This window comes from Thalassophryne amazonica, chromosome 19 (assembly GCF_902500255.1).
Source record: "Thalassophryne amazonica chromosome 19, fThaAma1.1, whole genome shotgun sequence".
Taxonomy (NCBI): Eukaryota; Metazoa; Chordata; class Actinopteri; order Batrachoidiformes; family Batrachoididae; genus Thalassophryne; species Thalassophryne amazonica.
In genome coordinates, this window is record NC_047121.1 from 30,419,345 (window position 1) to 30,438,776 (window position 19,432).

At 46.6% G+C, this 19,432-nt stretch overlaps 1 protein-coding gene across 1 annotated transcript in view; it reads left to right on the forward strand.

The window, feature by feature from the left end:
- hhipl2 (HHIP-like 2) overlaps positions 1-19,432 on the forward strand; it is a 28,464-nt gene that overhangs the window by 6,962 nt on the left and 2,070 nt on the right. Inside the window, exons 3-8 of the mRNA XM_034195069.1 lie at positions 550-693; positions 805-1,136; positions 16,121-16,247; positions 16,634-16,779; positions 16,852-16,933; positions 19,079-19,161. Coding sequence (XP_034050960.1) covers positions 550-693; positions 805-1,136; positions 16,121-16,247; positions 16,634-16,779; positions 16,852-16,933; positions 19,079-19,161 — 914 coding nt within the window. The remainder of the gene's footprint in view (positions 1-549; positions 694-804; positions 1,137-16,120; positions 16,248-16,633; positions 16,780-16,851; positions 16,934-19,078; positions 19,162-19,432) is intronic.

Below are 19,432 nucleotides of genomic sequence, written 5' to 3' on the forward strand. Positions count from 1 at the left end.
AGGTTGATGATTGTATAAAGAAGTGGAAGTCGTTGAGGGACAAATTAATCCAGAAAAGGCCACTGTTCCTGCGGTAGATTGCATAAAGACACAACAGAGAACTTTAAAAGGGTAATGCGCATGCAATGTCAATACATGGCCACAGAGTTACGCAATTGTAGAAGCATAAATCAGGCTTTAGGATATTAAGGTACCACTCCGCAGCGGACAGAAAAAATGAGTGACTCGACCAAATGTAATCTTTTTAATGCACATAATGTCCAGCACTTATTTAAGGCATACGTTAATTTTTTTCAGACGAAGTTTTGACCCAGTCATTAAATGAGGTTCCCATTCAAGGTCAGGCTTTTAATCAAGGAAATGTGTAAGCCTAATTGGTGTTGGGGATTCCCCATAGATTGCTCGGCACCTCTTGGCTGTAACTAATCCGTTACATAAATATAACGGATTTTGTCCATTTTATACATATAACGGATTTAGATTATAATGGACAAAATTTCCTGTTCCACCTGAATCCATGCTAATCTCTTGGTCATGGATTCCATCCAGGGTCATTTTGGAGATTGAGGAGCCGGCTGCAAACCACAACGGTGGCCAGATCCTGTTTGGCCTTGATGGCTATTTGTACATCTTCACTGGAGATGGAGGGAAAGCAGGAGATCCCTTTGGGAAACATGGCAATGCACAAAACAAGTAAGGTCATTCATATTACCATAAGTGTGTGTAAAATGAAGGTAGCTGTTTAATCAGACACCACCTCAAATCTAAAAAAATCGCTTTAAAATTCTGTTCAATCTTACACAGGAGTGCTCTGCTGGGAAAAGTCTTGCGTATCGATGTCGATGGCATGGACATTGGTGGGAAGCAGTACATGATCCCTCCTGATAATCCATTCCTTGGTGACCCAGACGCTCGACCAGAGGTGTTTGCATATGGGGTCCGAAACATGTGGCGATGCTCCATTGACCGCGGCGATCCGGTCAGTGGGTATGGCCGGGGCCGCATATTCTGTGGAGACGTGGGCCAGAACCGCTTCGAAGAGATTGATATTATTGTTAAAGGCGGAAACTATGGATGGAGAGCCAAAGAGGGCTTTGAGTGTTATGATCTCAAACTGTGTCACAACTCCTCATTAAGTGAGTATTTTTGTTCATCTAAATAAAATTACCTACAGATTTTTTTAACCTGTCAAATTTTCATGGTTTTTCATGTAATACTGGAATTGTTTATGTTGCATTAAACACTCTGATTAGTCCGGCGTTTGCTGACGGAGAGTGAAAATTTGATTTCCCTTGACCAGTGCTGGGGTCCACCAGACACCACAGGAGCTACTGTATGTCAACATCATTGGGATAATGCTGGTGTATGTCGTGGTCCCAGAAACATTTTCAACATGTTTAAAGTCTGACATTCATGCTGAAACACCGGCAAGAGTTGAGCACTGCTACCACTACGTCACCTCCGCTACTATGCCGTTACTGCTGCATTATTCTGGATCCCTTGGGCATCAAACACAGAAATATAAGAAATATAAACAAATGTGAAATGCACCAGTAGCATGTGTCGAAATTGCAGATGTCGAGTTTAGAAACGCTGAGTCAATAATCAGCTCAGTCAACCTATGCTACTGTTACACAGAGTGCACTACCAATGCGCCCACCCTGACAGTGAAACTAGAACTACGTCTTATGGTAAGTCAATGGACCGTTGCCAAATAGTGAGCTCCGCGAGTGCTACGTCGCCCTCTGCTGAGCTACGTTGACCTGCATTGAAGACCCCTAGAGGAACCCTTCTCCAGCGTTTCACAAAGATTTTGAAAATCTGCCAGCATCAGCCATTTCATGTCATAGTGTGAGCATACCTTTGCAACAACAAAGATAACTGTTCCAGTGTGCATGCTATAAGTGGAGAAATAAATGGATTTGTCAGTCTTTGGCTGTCCCTGTATTAAAATATACTTTAATAGTGAGTTATCTGTAGTAGATCCATCATATTCAAACAAACCAAGCAGACTTGCATTGCAGTTACTGAGTCACGCACACGGATCAATGTTTAAATGTAGTAGTAGTAGTTTATCTATGCTGACGGGGAGAACACCCATTAAACCCCCAGATGTTGTGCGCTGGCACACCTGCCTGCTGGCTCAGCTGCTATAACCGCTTACTGAGGCTGACTACAGTACATAATTAAATAATTATTCATGATTGATATTTGCGATGACCTGCACGTCAGGTATTTACGCCATCTGTTTCAATGTCAAGGCTTTTTAATTGATGAATGTGAAGTTGACACAATGATGCACCTTATTTATTGGGACTGGAGGTCAAGGTCAAGATCAATCAATCAATCAATTTTTTTTATATAGCGCCAAATCACAACAAACAGTTGCCCCAAGGCGCTTTATATTGTAAGGCAAGGCCATACAATAATTATGTAAAACCCCAACGGTCAAAACGACCCCCTGTGAGCAAGCACTTGGCTACAGTGGGAAGGAAAAACTCCCTTTTAACAGGAAGAAACCTCCAGCAGAACCAGGCTCAGGGAGGGGCAGTCTTCTGCTGGGACTGGTTGGGGCTGAGGGAGAGAACCAGGAAAAAGACATGCTGTGGAGGGGAGCAGAGATCGATCACTAATGATTAAATGCAGAGTGGTGCATACAGAGCAAAAGAGAAAGAAACAGTGCATCATGGGAACCCCCCAGCAGTCTACGTCTATAGCAGCATAACTAAGGGATGGTTCAGGGTCACCTGATCCAGCCCTAACTATAAGCTTTAGCAAAAAGGAAAGTTTTAAGCCTAATCTTAAAAGTAGAGAGGGTGTCTGTCTCCCTGATCTGAATTGGGAGCTGGTTCCACAGGAGAGGAGCCTGAAAGCTGAAGGCTCTGCCTCCCATTCTACTCTTACAAACCCTAGGAACTACAAGTAAGCCTGCAGTCTGAGAGCGAAGCGCTCTATTGGGGTGATATGGTACTACGAGGTCCCTAAGATAAGATGGGACCTGATTATTCAAAACCTTATAAGTAAGAAGAAGAATTTTAAATTCTATTCTAGCATTAACAGGAAGCCAATGAAGAGAGGCCAATATGGGTGAGATATGCTCTCTCCTTCCAGTCCCCGTCAGTACTCTAGCTGCAGCATTTTGAATTAACTGAAGGCTTTTTAGGGAACTTTTAGGACAACCTGATAATAATGAATTACAATAGTCCAGCCTAGAGGAAATAAATGCATGAATTAGTTTTTCAGCATCACTCTGAGACAAGACCTTTCTAATTTTAGAGATATTGCGTAAATGCAAAAAAGCAGTCCTACATATTTGTTTAATATGCGCTTTGAATGACATATCCTGATCAAAAATGACTCCAAGATTTCTCACAGTATTACTAGAGGTCAGGGTAATGCCATCCAGAGTAAGGATCTGGTTAGACACCATGTTTCTAAGATTTGTGGGGCCAAGTACAATAACTTCAGTTTTATCTGAGTTTAAAAGCAGGAAATTAGAGGTCATCCATGTCTTTATGTCTGTAAGACAATCCTGCAGTTTAGCTAATTGGTGTGTGTCCTCTGGCTTCATGGATAGATAAAGCTGGGTATCATCTGCGTAACAATGAAAATTTAAGCAATACCGTCTAATAATACTGCCTAAGGGAAGCATATATAAAGTGAATAAAATTGGTCCTAGCACAGAGCCTTGTGGAACTCCATAATTAACTTTAGTCTGTGAAGAAGATTCCCCATTTACATGAACAAATTGTAATCTATTAGACAAATATGATTCAAACCACCGCAGTGCAGTGCCTTTAATACCTATGGCATGCTCTAATCTCTGTAATAAAATTTTATGGTCAACAGTATCAAAAGCAGCACTGAGGTCTAACAGAACAAGCACAGAGATGAGTCCACTGTCCGAGGCCATAAGAAGATCATTTTTAACCTTCACTAATGCTGTTTCTGTACTATGATGAATTCTAAAACCTGACTGAAACTCTTCAAATAGACCATTCCTCTGCAGATGATCAGTTAGCTGTTTACAACTACCCTTTCAAGAATTTTTGAGAGAAAAGGAAGGTTGGAGATTGGCCTATAATTAGCTAAGATAGCTGGGTCAAGTGATGGCTTTTTAAGTATGGTTTAATTACTGCCACCTTAAAAGCCTGTGGTACATAGCCAACTAACAAAGATAGATTGATCATATTTAAGATCGAAGCATTAAATAATGGTAGGGCTTCCTTGAGCAGCCTGGTAGGAATGGGGTCTAATAAACATGTTGATGGTTTGGATGAAGTAACTAATGAAAATAACTCAGACAGAACAATCGGAGAGAAAGAGTCTAACCAAATACCGGCATCACTGAAAGCAGCCAAAGATAACGATACGTCTTTGGGATGGTTATGAGTAATTTTTCTCTAATAGTTAAAATTTTGTTAGCAAAGAAAGTCATGAAGTCATTACTAGTTAAAGTTAATGGAATACTCAGCTCAATAGAGCTCTGACTCTTTGTCAGCCTGGCTACAGTGCTGAAAAGAAACCTGGGGTTGTTCTTATTTTCTTCAATTAGTGATGAGTAGAAGGATGTCCTAGCTTTACGGAGGGCTTTTTTATAGAGCAACAGACTCTTTTTCCAGGCTAAGTGAAGATCTTCTAAATTAGTGAGACGCCATTTCCTCTCCAACTTACGGGTTATCTGCTTTAAGCTACGAGTTTGTGAGTTATACCACGGAGTCAGACACTTCTGATTTAAAGCTCTCTTTTTCAGAGGAGCTACAGCATCCAAAGTTGTCTTCAATGAGGATGTAAAACTATTGACGAGATACTCTATCTCCCTTACAGAGTTTAGGTAGCTACTCTGCACTGTGTTGTTATATGGCATTAGAGAACATAAAGAAGGAATCATATCCTTAAACATAGTTACAGCGCTTTCTGAAAGACTTCTAGTGTAATGAAACTTATTCCCTACTGCTGGGTAGTCCATCAGAGTAAATGTAAATGTTATTAAGAAATGATCAGACAGAAGGGAGTTTTCAGGGAATACTGTTAAGTCTTCTATTTCCATACCATAAGTCAGAACAAGATCTAAGATATGATTAAAGTGGTGGGTGGACTCATTTACTTTTTGAGCAAAGCCAATAGAGTCTAATAATAGATTAAATGCAGTGTTGAGGCTGTCATTCTCAGCATCTGTGTGGATGTTAAAATCGCCCACTATAATTATCTTATCTGAGCTAAGCACTAAGTCAGACAAAAGGTCTGAAAATTCACAGAGAAACTCACAGTAACGACCAGGTGGCCGATAGATAATAACAAATAAAACTGGTTTTTGGGACTTCCAATTTGGATGGACAAGACTAAGAGACAAGCTTTCAAATGAATTAAAGCTCTGTCTGGGTTTTGATTAATTAATAAGCTGGAATGGAAGATTGCTGCTAATCCTCCGCCCCGGCCCGTGCTACGAGCATTCTGACAGTTAGTGTGACTCGGGGGTGTTGACTCATTTAAACTAACAAATTCATCCTGCTGTAACCAGGTTTCTGTTAGGCAGAATAAATCAATATGTTGATCAATTATTATATCATTTACCAACAGGGACTTAGAAGAGAGAGACCTAATGTTTAATAGACCACATTTAACTGTTTTAGTCTGTGGTGCAGTTGAAGGTGCTATATTATTTTTTCTTTTTGAATTTTTATGCTTAAATAGATTTTTGCTGGTTATTGGTAGTCTGGGAGCAGGCACCGTCTCTACGGGGATGGGGTAATGAGGGGATGGCAGGGGGAGAGAAGCTGCAGAGAGGTGTGTAAGACTACAACTCTGCTTCCTGGTCCCAACCCTGGATAGTCACGGTTTGGAGGATTTAAGAAAATTGGCTAGATTTCTAGAAATGAGAGCTGCTCCATCCAAAGTGGGATGGATGCCGTCTCTCCTAACAAGACCAGGTTTTCCCCAGAAGCTTTGCCAATTATCTATGAAGCCCACCTCATTGATCAGAGGTCAACTGTTTATTGTCACATGCTCCAGTTAAAAACAAGTTTACGTGTACAATGAAATTCCTTTATTGGCAGCTAGGTAGGTCGGTAATGCAGTCATACTATTTAAATTTCAGAACTGAAAGTGCTCAGTTGTGCGATTCCATTCAGATTAGTACAAAATGGCTTGTTTTTTTTTTCCTGTTTGAACACAAAAAACAAAGCTACTGAGCTCGGAGTGCAGTTTTACACTTAGAAGTGTCCTTTAGGGTCCCTTCACACATAGTGCGAATTTGGTTGAATTACAGCGAAACAATGTGAATTAGCGAACCATGAAAACTTTGCGCCGACGGGCAGACGTGTACGATCCCCCTGCGAAGGTTTCGTGCACGCTCATGCATGAACACAGTGCGAGCAACTGGAGCATGTGTAAACACATCACACAGCTGATGTGGAATAAATAGAAAATAAAAACCAGCTGGTACCTGTGGAACCACATTGCGCCACTGCTGTGGAATAAATAATATATAAATAAAGTATGAACCGTTTGAACCTCCATGACCAGTAAAAAAAATCAAGGGCTGAGACGTCGCCTGGTATGGCGGAGCTGGGGCCCCACCCTGGAGCCAGGCCTGGGGTCGGGGCTCGTGCGCGAGCGCCTGGTGGTCGGGCCTTAGCCCATGGGGGCCCGAAAGAGAGATGTGGGCCCGCCCTCCTGTGGGTTCACCACCTGCAGTGGGGGCCATGGGGGTCGGGTGCAGAGAGGATTGGGCGGCGGTCGAGGGTGGGTGGCCCGGCGGCCCGGTCCATGCTCACAGCCCCTGGCTGTTGGGACGTGGAATGTCACCTCGCTGGGGGGGAAGGAGCCTGAGCTTGTGCGGGAGGTTGAGAGATACCGACTAGAGATAGTCGGGCTCACCTCCACGCACAGCTTGGGCTCTGGTACCCAACTCCTGGAGAGGGGCTGGACGCTTCATTTTTCTGGCGCTGCCCATGGGGAGAGGCGGAGAGCTGGGGTCGCATTGCTTATTGCTCCCCAGCTCAGTCGCCATGTGTTGGAGTTCACTCTGGTGAACGAGAGGGTCGCGTCCCTACGCCTTCGGGTCGGGGACAGGTCTCTCACCATTGTCTCGGCCTACGGGCCGAGCGGCAGTGCAGAGTGGTGTTCAGTTGTTGGACTTCTGTGCTAGTCACAGTTTGTCCATCATGATCACCATGTTCGAGCACAAGGATGTCCATAAGTGCATGTAGCACCAGGACACCCTGAGCCGGAGGTCGATGATCGACTTTGTAGTCATATCATCTGACCTTCGGCCACGTGTCTCGGACACTCGAGTGAAGAGAGGGGCAGAGCTGTCAACCGATCACCACCTGGTGGTGAGTTGGATCCGCTGGGAGGGGAGAAAGCCGGTCAGACCTGGCAGGTCAAAACGTATTGTGAGGGTCTGCTGGGAACGACTGGCGGAACCCTCTGTCAGCGAGGTCTTCAACTCCCACCTCCGGGAGAGCTTCTCCCAGATCCCGGGGGAGGTTGGAGACATGGAGTCAGAGTGGACCATGTTCTCCACCTCCATTGTTGATGCGGCCGCTCGTAGCTGTGGTTGCAAGGTCTCTGGTGCCTGTCAAGGCGGCAATCCCCGAACCCGGTGGTGGACACCGGAAGAAAGGGATGCCGTCAAGCTGAAGAAGGAGTCCTACTTATCTTTGTTAGTAGGTGGGACCCCAGAGGCAGCTGACGGGTACCGGCAGGCCAAGCGTGCCACAGCCCGTGCGGTCGCAGAGGCAAAAACCCGTGTCTGGGAGGAGTTCGGGGAGGCCATGGAGGAGGACTATCGGTCGGCCTTGAAGAGATTCTGGCAAACCGTCCGACACCTCAGGAGGCGGAAGCAGCTCTCCACCAGCACTGTTTACGGTGCGGGTGGAGAGCTGTTGACCCTGACTGGGGATGTTGTCGGGCGGTGGAAGGAGTACTTCGAGGATCTCCTCAATCCCATCGTCACGTCTTACGAAGAGGAAGCAGAGACTGGGGACTCAGAGGCGGACTCATCCATTACCCAGGCCGAAGTCACCGAGGTGGTTAGAAAGGTCCTCAGTGGCAAGGCTCCTGGTGTGGATGAAATCCGTCCTCAGTACCTTAAGTCTCTGGATGTTGTGGGACTGTCTTGGCTGACATGCCTCTGCAACATCGCGTGGCGATCGGGGACAGTGCCTCTGGATTGGCAGACCGGGGTGGTGGTCCCTCTGTTTAAGAAGGGGGACCGGAGGGTGTGTTCCAACTATAGGGGGATCACACTCCTCAGCCTCCCCGGGAAGGTCTATTCCAGAGTACTGGAGAGGCGAATTCGACCGATGGTTGAACTTTGGATTCAGGAGGAGCAGTGTGGTTTTCGTCCTGGTTTCGCACACTGGACCAGCTCTACACGCTCCATCGGGTGCTCGAGGGTTCATGGGAGTTCGCCAACCAGTCCACATGTGTTTTGTGGATCTGGAGAAGGCATTCGACTGTGTCCCTCGGGGCACCCTGTGGGGACTGCTCCGGGAGTACGGGGTCCGCGGTCCTTTGCTAAGGGCTATCGGGTCCCTGTACGACCGCAGCAGGAGCTTGGTTCGCATTGCCAGTAGTAAGTCAAACCTGTTTCCAGTGCACGTTGGCCTCCGCCGGGGCTGCCCTTTGTCACCGGTTCTGTTCATTATTTTTATGGACAGAATTTCTAGGTGCAGCCAGGGTGTAGAGGGGGTCTGGTTTGGGAACCACAGAATCTCGTCTCTGCTGTTTGCGGATGATGTGGTTCTGTTGGTTTCGTCAAATCAGGACCTTCAGCGTGCACTGGGGCGGTTTGCAGCCGAGTGTGAAGCATCCGGGATGAAAATCAGCACCTCCAAATCCGAGGCCATGGTCCTCGACCGGAAAAAGGTGCTTTGCCCTCTTCAAGTCGGTGGAGTGTCCTTGCCTCAAGTGGAGGAGTTTGGGTATCTCGGGGTCTTGTTCGTGAGTGAGGGATGGATGGAGCGTGAGATCGATAGACGGATCGGTGCAGCATCTGCAGTGATGCGGTCGCTGTATCGGACCGTCGTGGTGAAGAGAGAGCTGAGTAGGGGGGCAAAGCTCTCGATTTGCCGATCGATCTACATTCCAATCTTCACCTATGGTCACGAGATTTGTCTCATGACCGAAAGAACGAGATCGCGAGTGCAGGCGGCCGAGATGAGTTTCCTCCGCAGGGTGGCTGGGCGCTCCCTTAGAGATAGGGTGAGGAGCTTGGTCACTCGGGAGGAGCTCGGAGTTGAGCCGCTGCTCCTCCATGTCGAAAGGAGTCAGTTGAGGTGGCTCGGGCATCTTTTCCGGATGCCCCCTGGACGCCTCGCTGGAGAGGTGTTCCGGGCACGTCCCATTGGGAGGAGGCCCCGGGGAAGACCCAGGACACGCTGGAGGGACTACATCTCTCGGCTGGCTTGGGAATGCCTTGGGGTTCCCACGGAGGAGCTGGGGGAGGTGTATGTGGATTGGGAGGTCTGGGCGGCTTTGCTTGAGCTGCTGCCCCCGCAACCCGACTCCGGATAAAGTGGAAGAAAATGGATCGATGGATGGATGAACTGTCTGTTCCTCTGTAGATGACCCATGGTCACAGACGTACAGTCATGAAATGACATGAATGGAGCAGTGCACTGTTATCATGTCCACATCTACTGGTCCGGTGTGTCCGTCCTGCCCGACACGCGTGTCTTGTGGATGGCGCACTGCAGGACTGACACTGCGTCATGTGGAACAGCAGCCCAATCTCACTTTTTTAAACTCATTATTACTAACCCTTCTCCTACCCCCAGCCCTAACCTTAACCATAACCTAATCGTACTACTTCCCTGACTCTAATCATAACCACCTGATCCCCTGCTTATCTTTAATTTCGTGCTACTATCACTAAAATGAGGCGCTTTTCATCACAATATCACAAATCAATAGATTAATGTATATTTTGTGCTGCTGAATCACAACTTGCCATGACACTGGGTTGGGAACAGAGCTCACATGGGTGACGTGACATTCAGATCGCCCGCTGTGTTTTATGATCCATTGTCACCTGGGGTAGCCTGTCAATGTGCACTCCATGCGCGTGCTGGCCACAGCCCGTCGTAACAGCGATATATGTTTTTAATGTATGTCCATGTGAGGACACCAAGCAGACACACGCGTGTCATCGTCAAGTTCATGTCGGTCCAAACACGATATGTGTTTACCAGCTGTGATGTCCAGAAACAGAGATCCAACAGCATCTGCTGTGGTTGGACACACCCCGTCAGTCCAGCACACACACCGACACACCATCTGTACATCCATATATCAGCAGCTCATGCAAGTGCGCTCCCCCCAACCCCCGCATGCCACATGTTTACAGATGTGGGGGAGAGCAACACAAGTGCGATTCACACGCACAGCACATTTGTGTGTGGGTGGAGCCACGTGTGTCGCTGTTTTACAAAGCCACACTTGTGGGGCACTTAGACAAATTTCACAGCCAGCTCGAAAGTGATCGTCTCCCGACTGTTTTCGTCCTAACAATGCGACTGGCCCCACATTTTCTAAGTGTTAAGCGAGCCATGTTGGATGTTCATGTATGTCAGCTGGAATTTGGCTGACACCTGCAGCGAGAGGGATTGAATGGGCTCTCACAGGGCACACTCTGTCTTTCAGCTGCTGGTGTGCACAAATAGTTGCAGCGACATGTGTACAGTGCGTTAGAGGCAGCTCCGATTTTACACGAATTGCATACGTTTCCTGCTTCATGTGCAATTCATCCACATTCATACTATGTGCGAAGGGGCCCTTAACCTTTCCCAATGATAAGAACTTTTGTGTCTTGGATACCTGCACTCTCACCTGTTTGTGCAACTGTGCTGTTTGTAATCTAAGTTTGATGCTTGGGATCATGAAATTCACCTTCTTCTATCACAATAGACGACATCCTCCCTATATTTGCCTACAACCACCATGTTGGGAAGTCCGTAACGGGAGGATACGAGGATACGCTCCATCGGGTGCTCGAGGGTTCATGGGAGTTCGCCAACCAGTCCACATGTGTTTTGTGGATCTGGAGAAGGCATTCGACTGTGTCCCTCGGGGCACCCTGTGGGGACTGCTCCGGGAGTACGGGGTCCGCGGTCCTTTGCTAAGGGCTATCGGGTCCCTGTACGACCGCAGCAGGAGCTTGGTTCGCATTGCCAGTAGTAAGTCAAACCTGTTTCCAGTGCACGTTGGCCTCCGCCGGGGCTGCCCTTTGTCACCGGTTCTGTTCATTATTTTTATGGACAGAATTTCTAGGTGCAGCCAGGGTGTAGAGGGGGTCTGGTTTGGGAACCACAGAATCTCGTCTCTGCTGTTTGCGGATGATGTGGTTCTGTTGGTTTCGTCAAATCAGGACCTTCAGCGTGCACTGGGGCGGTTTGCAGCCGAGTGTGAAGCATCCGGGATGAAAATCAGCACCTCCAAATCCGAGGCCATGGTCCTCGACCGGAAAAAGGTGCTTTGCCCTCTTCAAGTCGGTGGAGTGTCCTTGCCTCAAGTGGAGGAGTTGGGTATCTCGGGGTCTTGTTCGTGAGTGAGGGATGGATGGAGCGTGAGATCGATAGACGGATCGGTGCAGCATCTGCAGTGATGCGGTCGCTGTATCGGACCGTCGTGGTGAAGAGAGAGCTGAGTAGGGGGGCAAAGCTCTCGATTTGCCGATCGATCTACATTCCAATCTTCACCTATGGTCACGAGATTTGTCTCATGACCGAAAGAACGAGATCGCGAGTGCAGGCGGCCGAGATGAGTTTCCTCCGCAGGGTGGCTGGGCGCTCCCTTAGAGATAGGGTGAGGAGCTTGGTCACTCGGGAGGAGCTCGGAGTTGAGCCGCTGCTCCTCCATGTCGAAAGGAGTCAGTTGAGGTGGCTCGGGCATCTTTTCCGGATGCCCCCTGGACGCCTCGCTGGAGAGGTGTTCCGGGCACGTCCCATTGGGAGGAGGCCCCGGGGAAGACCCAGGACACGCTGGAGGGACTACATCTCTCGGCTGGCTTGGGAATGCCTTGGGGTTCCCACGGAGGAGCTGGGGGAGGTGTATGTGGATTGGGAGGTCTGGGCGGCTTTGCTTGAGCTGCTGCCCCCGCAACCCGACTCCGGATAAAGTGGAAGAAAATGGATCGATGGATGGATGAACTGTCTGTTCCTCTGTAGATGACCCATGGTCACAGACGTACAGTCATGAAATGACATGAATGGAGCAGTGCACTGTTATCATGTCCACATCTACTGGTCCGGTGTGTCCGTCCTGCCCGACACGCGTGTCTTGTGGATGGCGCACTGCAGGACTGACACTGCGTCATGTGGAACAGCAGCCCAATCTCACTTTTTTAAACTCATTATTACTAACCCTTCTCCTACCCCCAGCCCTAACCTTAACCATAACCTAATCGTACTACTTCCCCTGACTCTAATCATAACCACCTGATCCCCTGCTTATCTTTTAATTTCGTGCTACTATCACTAAAATGAGGCGCTTTTCATCACAATATCACAAATCAATAGATTAATGTATATTTTGTGCTGCTGAATCACAACTTGCCATGACACTGGGTTGGGAACAGAGCTCACATGGGTGACGTGACATTCAGATCGCCCGTTGTGTTTTATGATCCATTGTCACCTGGGGTAGCCTGTCAATGTGCACTCCATGCGCGTGCTGGCCACAGCCCGTCGTAACAGCGATATATGTTTTTAATGTATGTCCATGTGAGGACACCAAGCAGACACACGCGTGTCATCGTCAAGTTCATGTCGGTCCAAACACGATATGTGTTTACCAGCTGTGATGTCCAGAAACAGAGATCCAACAGCATCTGCTGTGGTTGGACACACCCCGTCAGTCCAGCACACACACCGACACACCATCTGTACATCCATATATCAGCAGCTCATGCAAGTGCGCTCCCCCCAACCCCCGCATGCCACATGTTTACAGATGTGGGGGAGAGCAACACAAGTGCGATTCACACGCACAGCACATTTGTGTGTGGGTGGAGCCACGTGTGTCGCTGTTTTACAAAGCCACACTTGTGGGGCACTTAGACAAATTTCACAGCCAGCTCGAAAGTGATCGTCTCCCGACTGTTTTCGTCCTAACAATGCGACTGGCCCCACATTTTCTAAGTGTTAAGCGAGCCATGTTGGATGTTCATGTATGTCAGCTGGAATTTGGCTGACACCTGCAGCGAGAGGGATTGAATGGGCTCTCACAGGGCACACTCTGTCTTTCAGCTGCTGGTGTGCACAAATAGTTGCAGCGACATGTGTACAGTGCGTTAGAGGCAGCTCCGATTTTACACGAATTGCATACGTTTCCTGCTTCATGTGCAATTCATCCACATTCATACTATGTGCGAAGGGGCCCTTAACCTTTCCCAATGATAAGAACTTTTGTGTCTTGGATACCTGCACTCTCACCTGTTTGTGCAACTGTGCTGTTTGTAATCTAAGTTTGATGCTTGGGATCATGAAATTCACCTTCTTCTATCACAATAGACGACATCCTCCCTATATTTGCCTACAACCACCATGTTGGGAAGTCCGTAACGGGAGGATACGAGGATACGCTCCATCGGGTGCTCGAGGGTTCATGGGAGTTCGCCAACCAGTCCACATGTGTTTTGTGGATCTGGAGAAGGCATTCGACTGTGTCCCTCGGGGCACCCTGTGGGGACTGCTCCGGGAGTACGGGGTCCGCGGTCCTTTGCTAAGGGCTATCGGGTCCCTGTACGACCGCAGCAGGAGCTTGGTTCGCATTGCCAGTAGTAAGTCAAACCTGTTTCCAGTGCACGTTGGCCTCCGCCGGGGCTGCCCTTTGTCACTGGTTCTGTTCATTATTTTTATGGACAGAATTTCTAGGTGCAGCCAGGGTGTAGAGGGGGTCTGGTTTGGGAACCACAGAATCTCGTCTCTGCTGTTTGCGGATGATGTGGTTCTGTTGGTTTCGTCAAATCAGGACCTTCAGCGTGCACTGGGGCGGTTTGCAGCCGAGTGTGAAGCATCCGGGATGAAAATCAGCACCTCCAAATCCGAGGCCATGGTCCTCGACCGGAAAAAGGTGCTTTGCCCTCTTCAAGTCGGTGGAGTGTCCTTGCCTCAAGTGGAGGAGTTTGGGTATCTCGGGGTCTTGTTCGTGAGTGAGGGATGGATGGAGCGTGAGATCGATAGACAGATCGGTGCAGCATCTGCAGTGATGCGGTCGCTGTATCGGACCGTCGTGGTGAAGAGAGAGCTGAGTAGGGGGGCAAAGCTCTCGATTTGCCGATCGATCTACATTCCAATCTTCACATATGGTCACGAGATTTGTCTCATGACCGAAAGAACGAGATCGCGAGTGCAGGCGGCCGAGATGAGTTTCCTCCGCAGGGTGGCTGGGCGCTCCCTTAGAGATAGGGTGAGGAGCTCGGTCACTCGGGAGGAGCTCGGAGTTGAGCCGCTGCTCCTCCATGTCGAAAGGAGTCAGTTGAGGTGGCTCGGGCATCTTTTCCGGATGCCCCCTGGACGCCTTGCTGGAGAGGTGTTCCGGGCACGTCCCATTGGGAGGAGGCCCCGGGGAAGACCCAGGACACGCTGGAGGGACTACATCTCTCGGCTGGCTTGGGAATGCCTTGGGGTTCCCACGGAGGAGCTGGGGGAGCTGTATGTGGATTGGGAGGTCTGGGCGGCTTTGCTTGAGCTGCTGCCCCCGCGACCCGACTCCGGATAAAGTGGAAGAAAATGGATCGATGGATGGATGAACTGTCTGTTCCTCTGTAGATGACCCATGGTCACAGACGTACAGTCATGAAATGACATGAATGGAGCAGTGCACTGTTATCATGTCCACATCTACTGGTCCGGTGTGTCCGTCCTGCCCGACACGCGTGTCTTGTGGATGGCGCACTGCAGGACTGACACTGCGTCATGTGGAACAGCAGCCCAATCTCACTTTTTTAAACTCATTATTACTAACCCTTCTCCTACCCCCAGCCCTAACCTTAACCATAACCTAATCCTACTACTTCCCCTGACTCTAATCATAACCACCTGATCCCCTGCTTATCTTTTAATTTCGTGCTACTATCACTAAAATGAGGCGCTTTTCATCACAATATCACAAATCAATAGATTAATGTATATTTTGTGCTGCTGAATCACAACTTGCCATGACACTGGGTTGGGAACAGAGCTCACATGGGTGACGTGACATTCAGATCGCCCGCTGTGTTTTATGATCCATTGTCACCTGGGGTAGCCTGTCAATGTGCACTCCATGCGCATGCTGGCCACAGCCCGTCGTAACAGCGATATATGTTTTTAATGTATGTCCATGTGAGGACACCAAGCAGACACACGCGTGTCATCGTCAAGTTCATGTCGGTCCAAACACGATATGTGTTTACCAGCTGTGATGTCCAGAAACAGAGATCCAACAGCATCTGCTGTGGTTGGACACACCCCGTCAGTCCAGCACACACACCGACACACCATCTGTACATCCATATATCAGCAGCTCATGCAAGTGCGCTCCCCCCAACCCCCGCATGCCACATGTTTACAGATGTGGGGGAGAGCAACACAAGTGCGATTCACACGCACAGCACATTTGTGTGTGGGTGGAGCCACGTGTGTTGCTGTTTTGCAAAGCCACACTTGTGGGGCACTTAGACAAATTTCACAGCCAGCTCGAAAGTGATCGTCTCCCGACTGTTTTCGTCCTAACAATGCGACTGGCCCCACATTGCGAGCCGTTAAGCGAGCCGTGTTGGATGTTCATGTATGTCAGCTGGAATTTGGCTGACACCTGCAGCGAGAGGGATTGAATGGGCTCTCACAGGGCACACTCTGTCTTTCAGCTGCTGGTGTGCACAAATAGTTGCAGCAACATGTGTACAATGCGTTAGAGGCAGCTCCGATTTTACACGAATTGCATACGTTTCCTGCTTCATGTGCAATTCATCCACATTCATACTATGTGCGAAGGGGCCCTTAACCTTTCCCAATGATAAGAACTTTTGTGTCATGGATACCTGCACTCTCACCTGTTTGTGCAACTGTGCTGTTTGTAATCTAAGTTTGATGCTTGGGATCATGAAATTCACCTTCTTCTATCACAATAGACGACATCCTCCCTATATTTGCCTACAACCACCATGTTGGGAAGTCCGTAACGGGAGGATACGTGTACAGAGGATGTGAATCACCCAATCTGAATGGCCTGTACATTTTTGGCGATTTTATGAGTGGGTAAGACTACAGTTGATCAGAGCTATATTTGTTAGAAAACAAGGCTGTTAATCATTCTGCCACATGCATTTGTTGATTTAATTAATGTAGATGTAAGAGTCTCCGTGCACTGATGATAGATTAGTAGAAAAATGTTTTTGTGCAAAATCTTGACTAATCAGTCTTCTTACACTGTGTGAACCAATATTTAGCCCAATGTGAATTCACTTTGAAAAACTATTTTGAATTCACTGAGGAAGATTTATTGTGTAAGTGGACACAAGCTTTCACATCAGAAGCAACTCTGAGAAGAAGGAAAACGCTGAACCTCTGCCAGCTTTAAAAGTGTGCAGTATTACGCGTATTGCGTAGTTTACTTATGAGATTATTTTGAATTAACATTGCAGTCGTATTCTGGCTTTGGAGGAAGATACGACAACAGGAACCTGGGAGGAGAAGAGCGTGTGTATGGGTGAGACAAAGACCTGCTCTTTTCCAGGACTCATTAACCACCACCACAAGTTCATAATCTCGTTTGCTGAAGATGAAGCAGGTAACATCTCACGTACAGCGTGGAGTAACATCCAGCCTCACGCCGCTGATGAGCTGACATCCTGTTTTTCAGGAGAACTGTATTTCCTGGCCACAGCGTACCCCAGCGCCATGTCTCCCTCAGGAACGGTTTTTAAATTCATGGACCCCTCCAGGTAGAGTATCAGATTATTAGACACAAACTCCACAGGTTGTGATGATAATCATCTTCATACTCTCCATTATCAGATTTTTGCTTTATGTGGGCTCTTGTGTTGTATCATGTTTGATTATAAACTCAATCGGTCATAATCCTATTAAAGCTGTCAATATGAGGATGGTCACAAAGTGGCTACTATAGAGAGGACACAACATGTGGACTGACAACACTAACAAATGGAAACACTTCCAAATACACACACACACACACACACACACAAAACTACAGCACCATGCTCACAGAGTGCAAACCTCCACCAACACTAGTTTACAATTCCACAAAATTTTACCTTGGAAAAAATTTCAAGGTCAAACTCCTGTTAGAAGAGGCTTTTCATAAGCTAACTTAGATGTGATCAAATGTCAGGAGTATGTATTTAGTTCATGCACTTGAATCAAAGATTTGTTTTTGTGGTGTTATCAGGTTTTCAACTGTTTTGGTTTCTGAAGTCTTTTTCAGATAATTTTCACAGAACATTTTGCACAATTTGTCATTGATTTTTGGCACTTGGCTTCCGACTGCTAACTGGACGATAGACAAATAGGCATAAAATTGTAACCTCCACCCAATTGTAGTGGTGTTGGTAAATCCACAACAGAAAAATGAGAGTGATTGAGTCACTTTTGATTGAGATGTATGCAAAATGTGCACCAAATGGGTTTTTCAATATTTAGTTCAAATGTCCACAAAATCCATAATCAGGTGATAGCAAGTGCCAGTCTGCACCTCAGGTTCAAATACAAGTGTGATTGGGGCACGTTTGATTAAGATAGAATGTAAAATATACATGAAATGTAGTTTTCAATGTTAAATTTAAATGGCCACAAAATCTATAATCTGGCTCAGATCTGGATCAAACTTTTTCAGTTGATGAAGGATACAATCCTACAAATATGAAATCAATTTGATCTTACTGGCAGAGTTAATGAGTTTTTGAAAATGTATTCAATGTTATAAAGATGGGGATTTTTCCTGACTTTGACCTTTGACCTATAATCTTGAAAACTGACTCAGTTTTCAGTAAAAATGTCATAACGTGAAAAATTGTGGGCTCCAGGCTGTTCACACACAGACAACCAACCAAACAGGTGCGAAAACATAACCTCCACCCAACTTCTTAGTGGAGGTAAAAAAACAACAAAAAAAATACTAGCACTGATTTAACAATAGTATGCTGCAAAATAAATGAACTAATAAAGAAATAAAACCTTTGGAATTGATTAGTACACATAATGGAGTACAATGAAAACTCCTATTTGAGTTCTGCAGGTTGGTGTATTAGGTGGTATATAATGGTATATTCCAAACTCAAACAAAGTTAATTAGTGAATTAATTAAATTGATTTAATTCATTCACTCATAACACATCATATACTATATTCCAGTTTGTAAGAACATGTTTCCATGGATATTATGCAATAACTCAAGAACTGCGGGTCATACAATATTAATTTTTACATCAAATTGTTCGGAAGATGCAACTTTCTATGGGCTCTGATTGCACACTTTATCAGAAGCTGAAACTACTGTGGTAGTGCTCAAAAACAAAAACAAAAAAAATCAGGTAATACTCAGAAAACACAGACACTAGAAGGATTTTTTTTTTTTTTTTTTTTTACTGAAGGACCTCAAATTTCTACCTGTTCACATTAAGCTTTAATATGAGTCATAAAACAAAATCCTTTGATCCAGAAGAAATGTCTGCTACATCTCACCACTTATGGTGGCAAGAAAGCAGATTTTGGGTTTAATTTTCCCAGTTTTCTCAATTGTGTGTTTGCTGCAATTACTATTTTTTTTTCTTCTTAAATTATCCAGAAATTTTGCTCTGCTGTTTTTCAGTCACAGATCAGCAAAAAATGTTCCAAAAATAACAGAATGTCAAGAATCACAGATGATCACCTTTATTTGGACTTACTGCGATGTCATACAGAAGGAAAATGTTGTTGCATGTTGGGAACAATGTGGCTCCAAAATCAAGATTATATACAATCTGTCAAAATCTGTATATGTTGCAGTTTGTCGCAAAGGATTTTACGCATTATAGGAAAACATGCCTTCAACAAAACCTTTTCTCCTTCTCCCCATTAAAATCTTGCAGGAGAGCTCCTCCAGGGAAATGTAAGCAGAAGCCACTCCCAGTCAATGTGAGGGGCAAAAAGATTCCCTTTGTGCCCAGAGAATGTAAGTTCATTTGCTTGTTTTTTTTTTTTTTCCAACAACTTCTTCCAAAATGTTTAACATTTTTAGAGTGATAATTTCTGCAACTGCACTCATCTAAGGGCCAGTTCACACATAACACACTTGAGGCCGAATGGCACATGGAGGTTTCAAATGCTACTCGTGAAAAATCAGAGCCGCCTCAAACGTCTCATACAGCAGTCACCACCATCCATTCGGGCACAGCACATGCACTCTACAGTCATGTGTCGCTCGTGCCAGAAACCCATTCAAA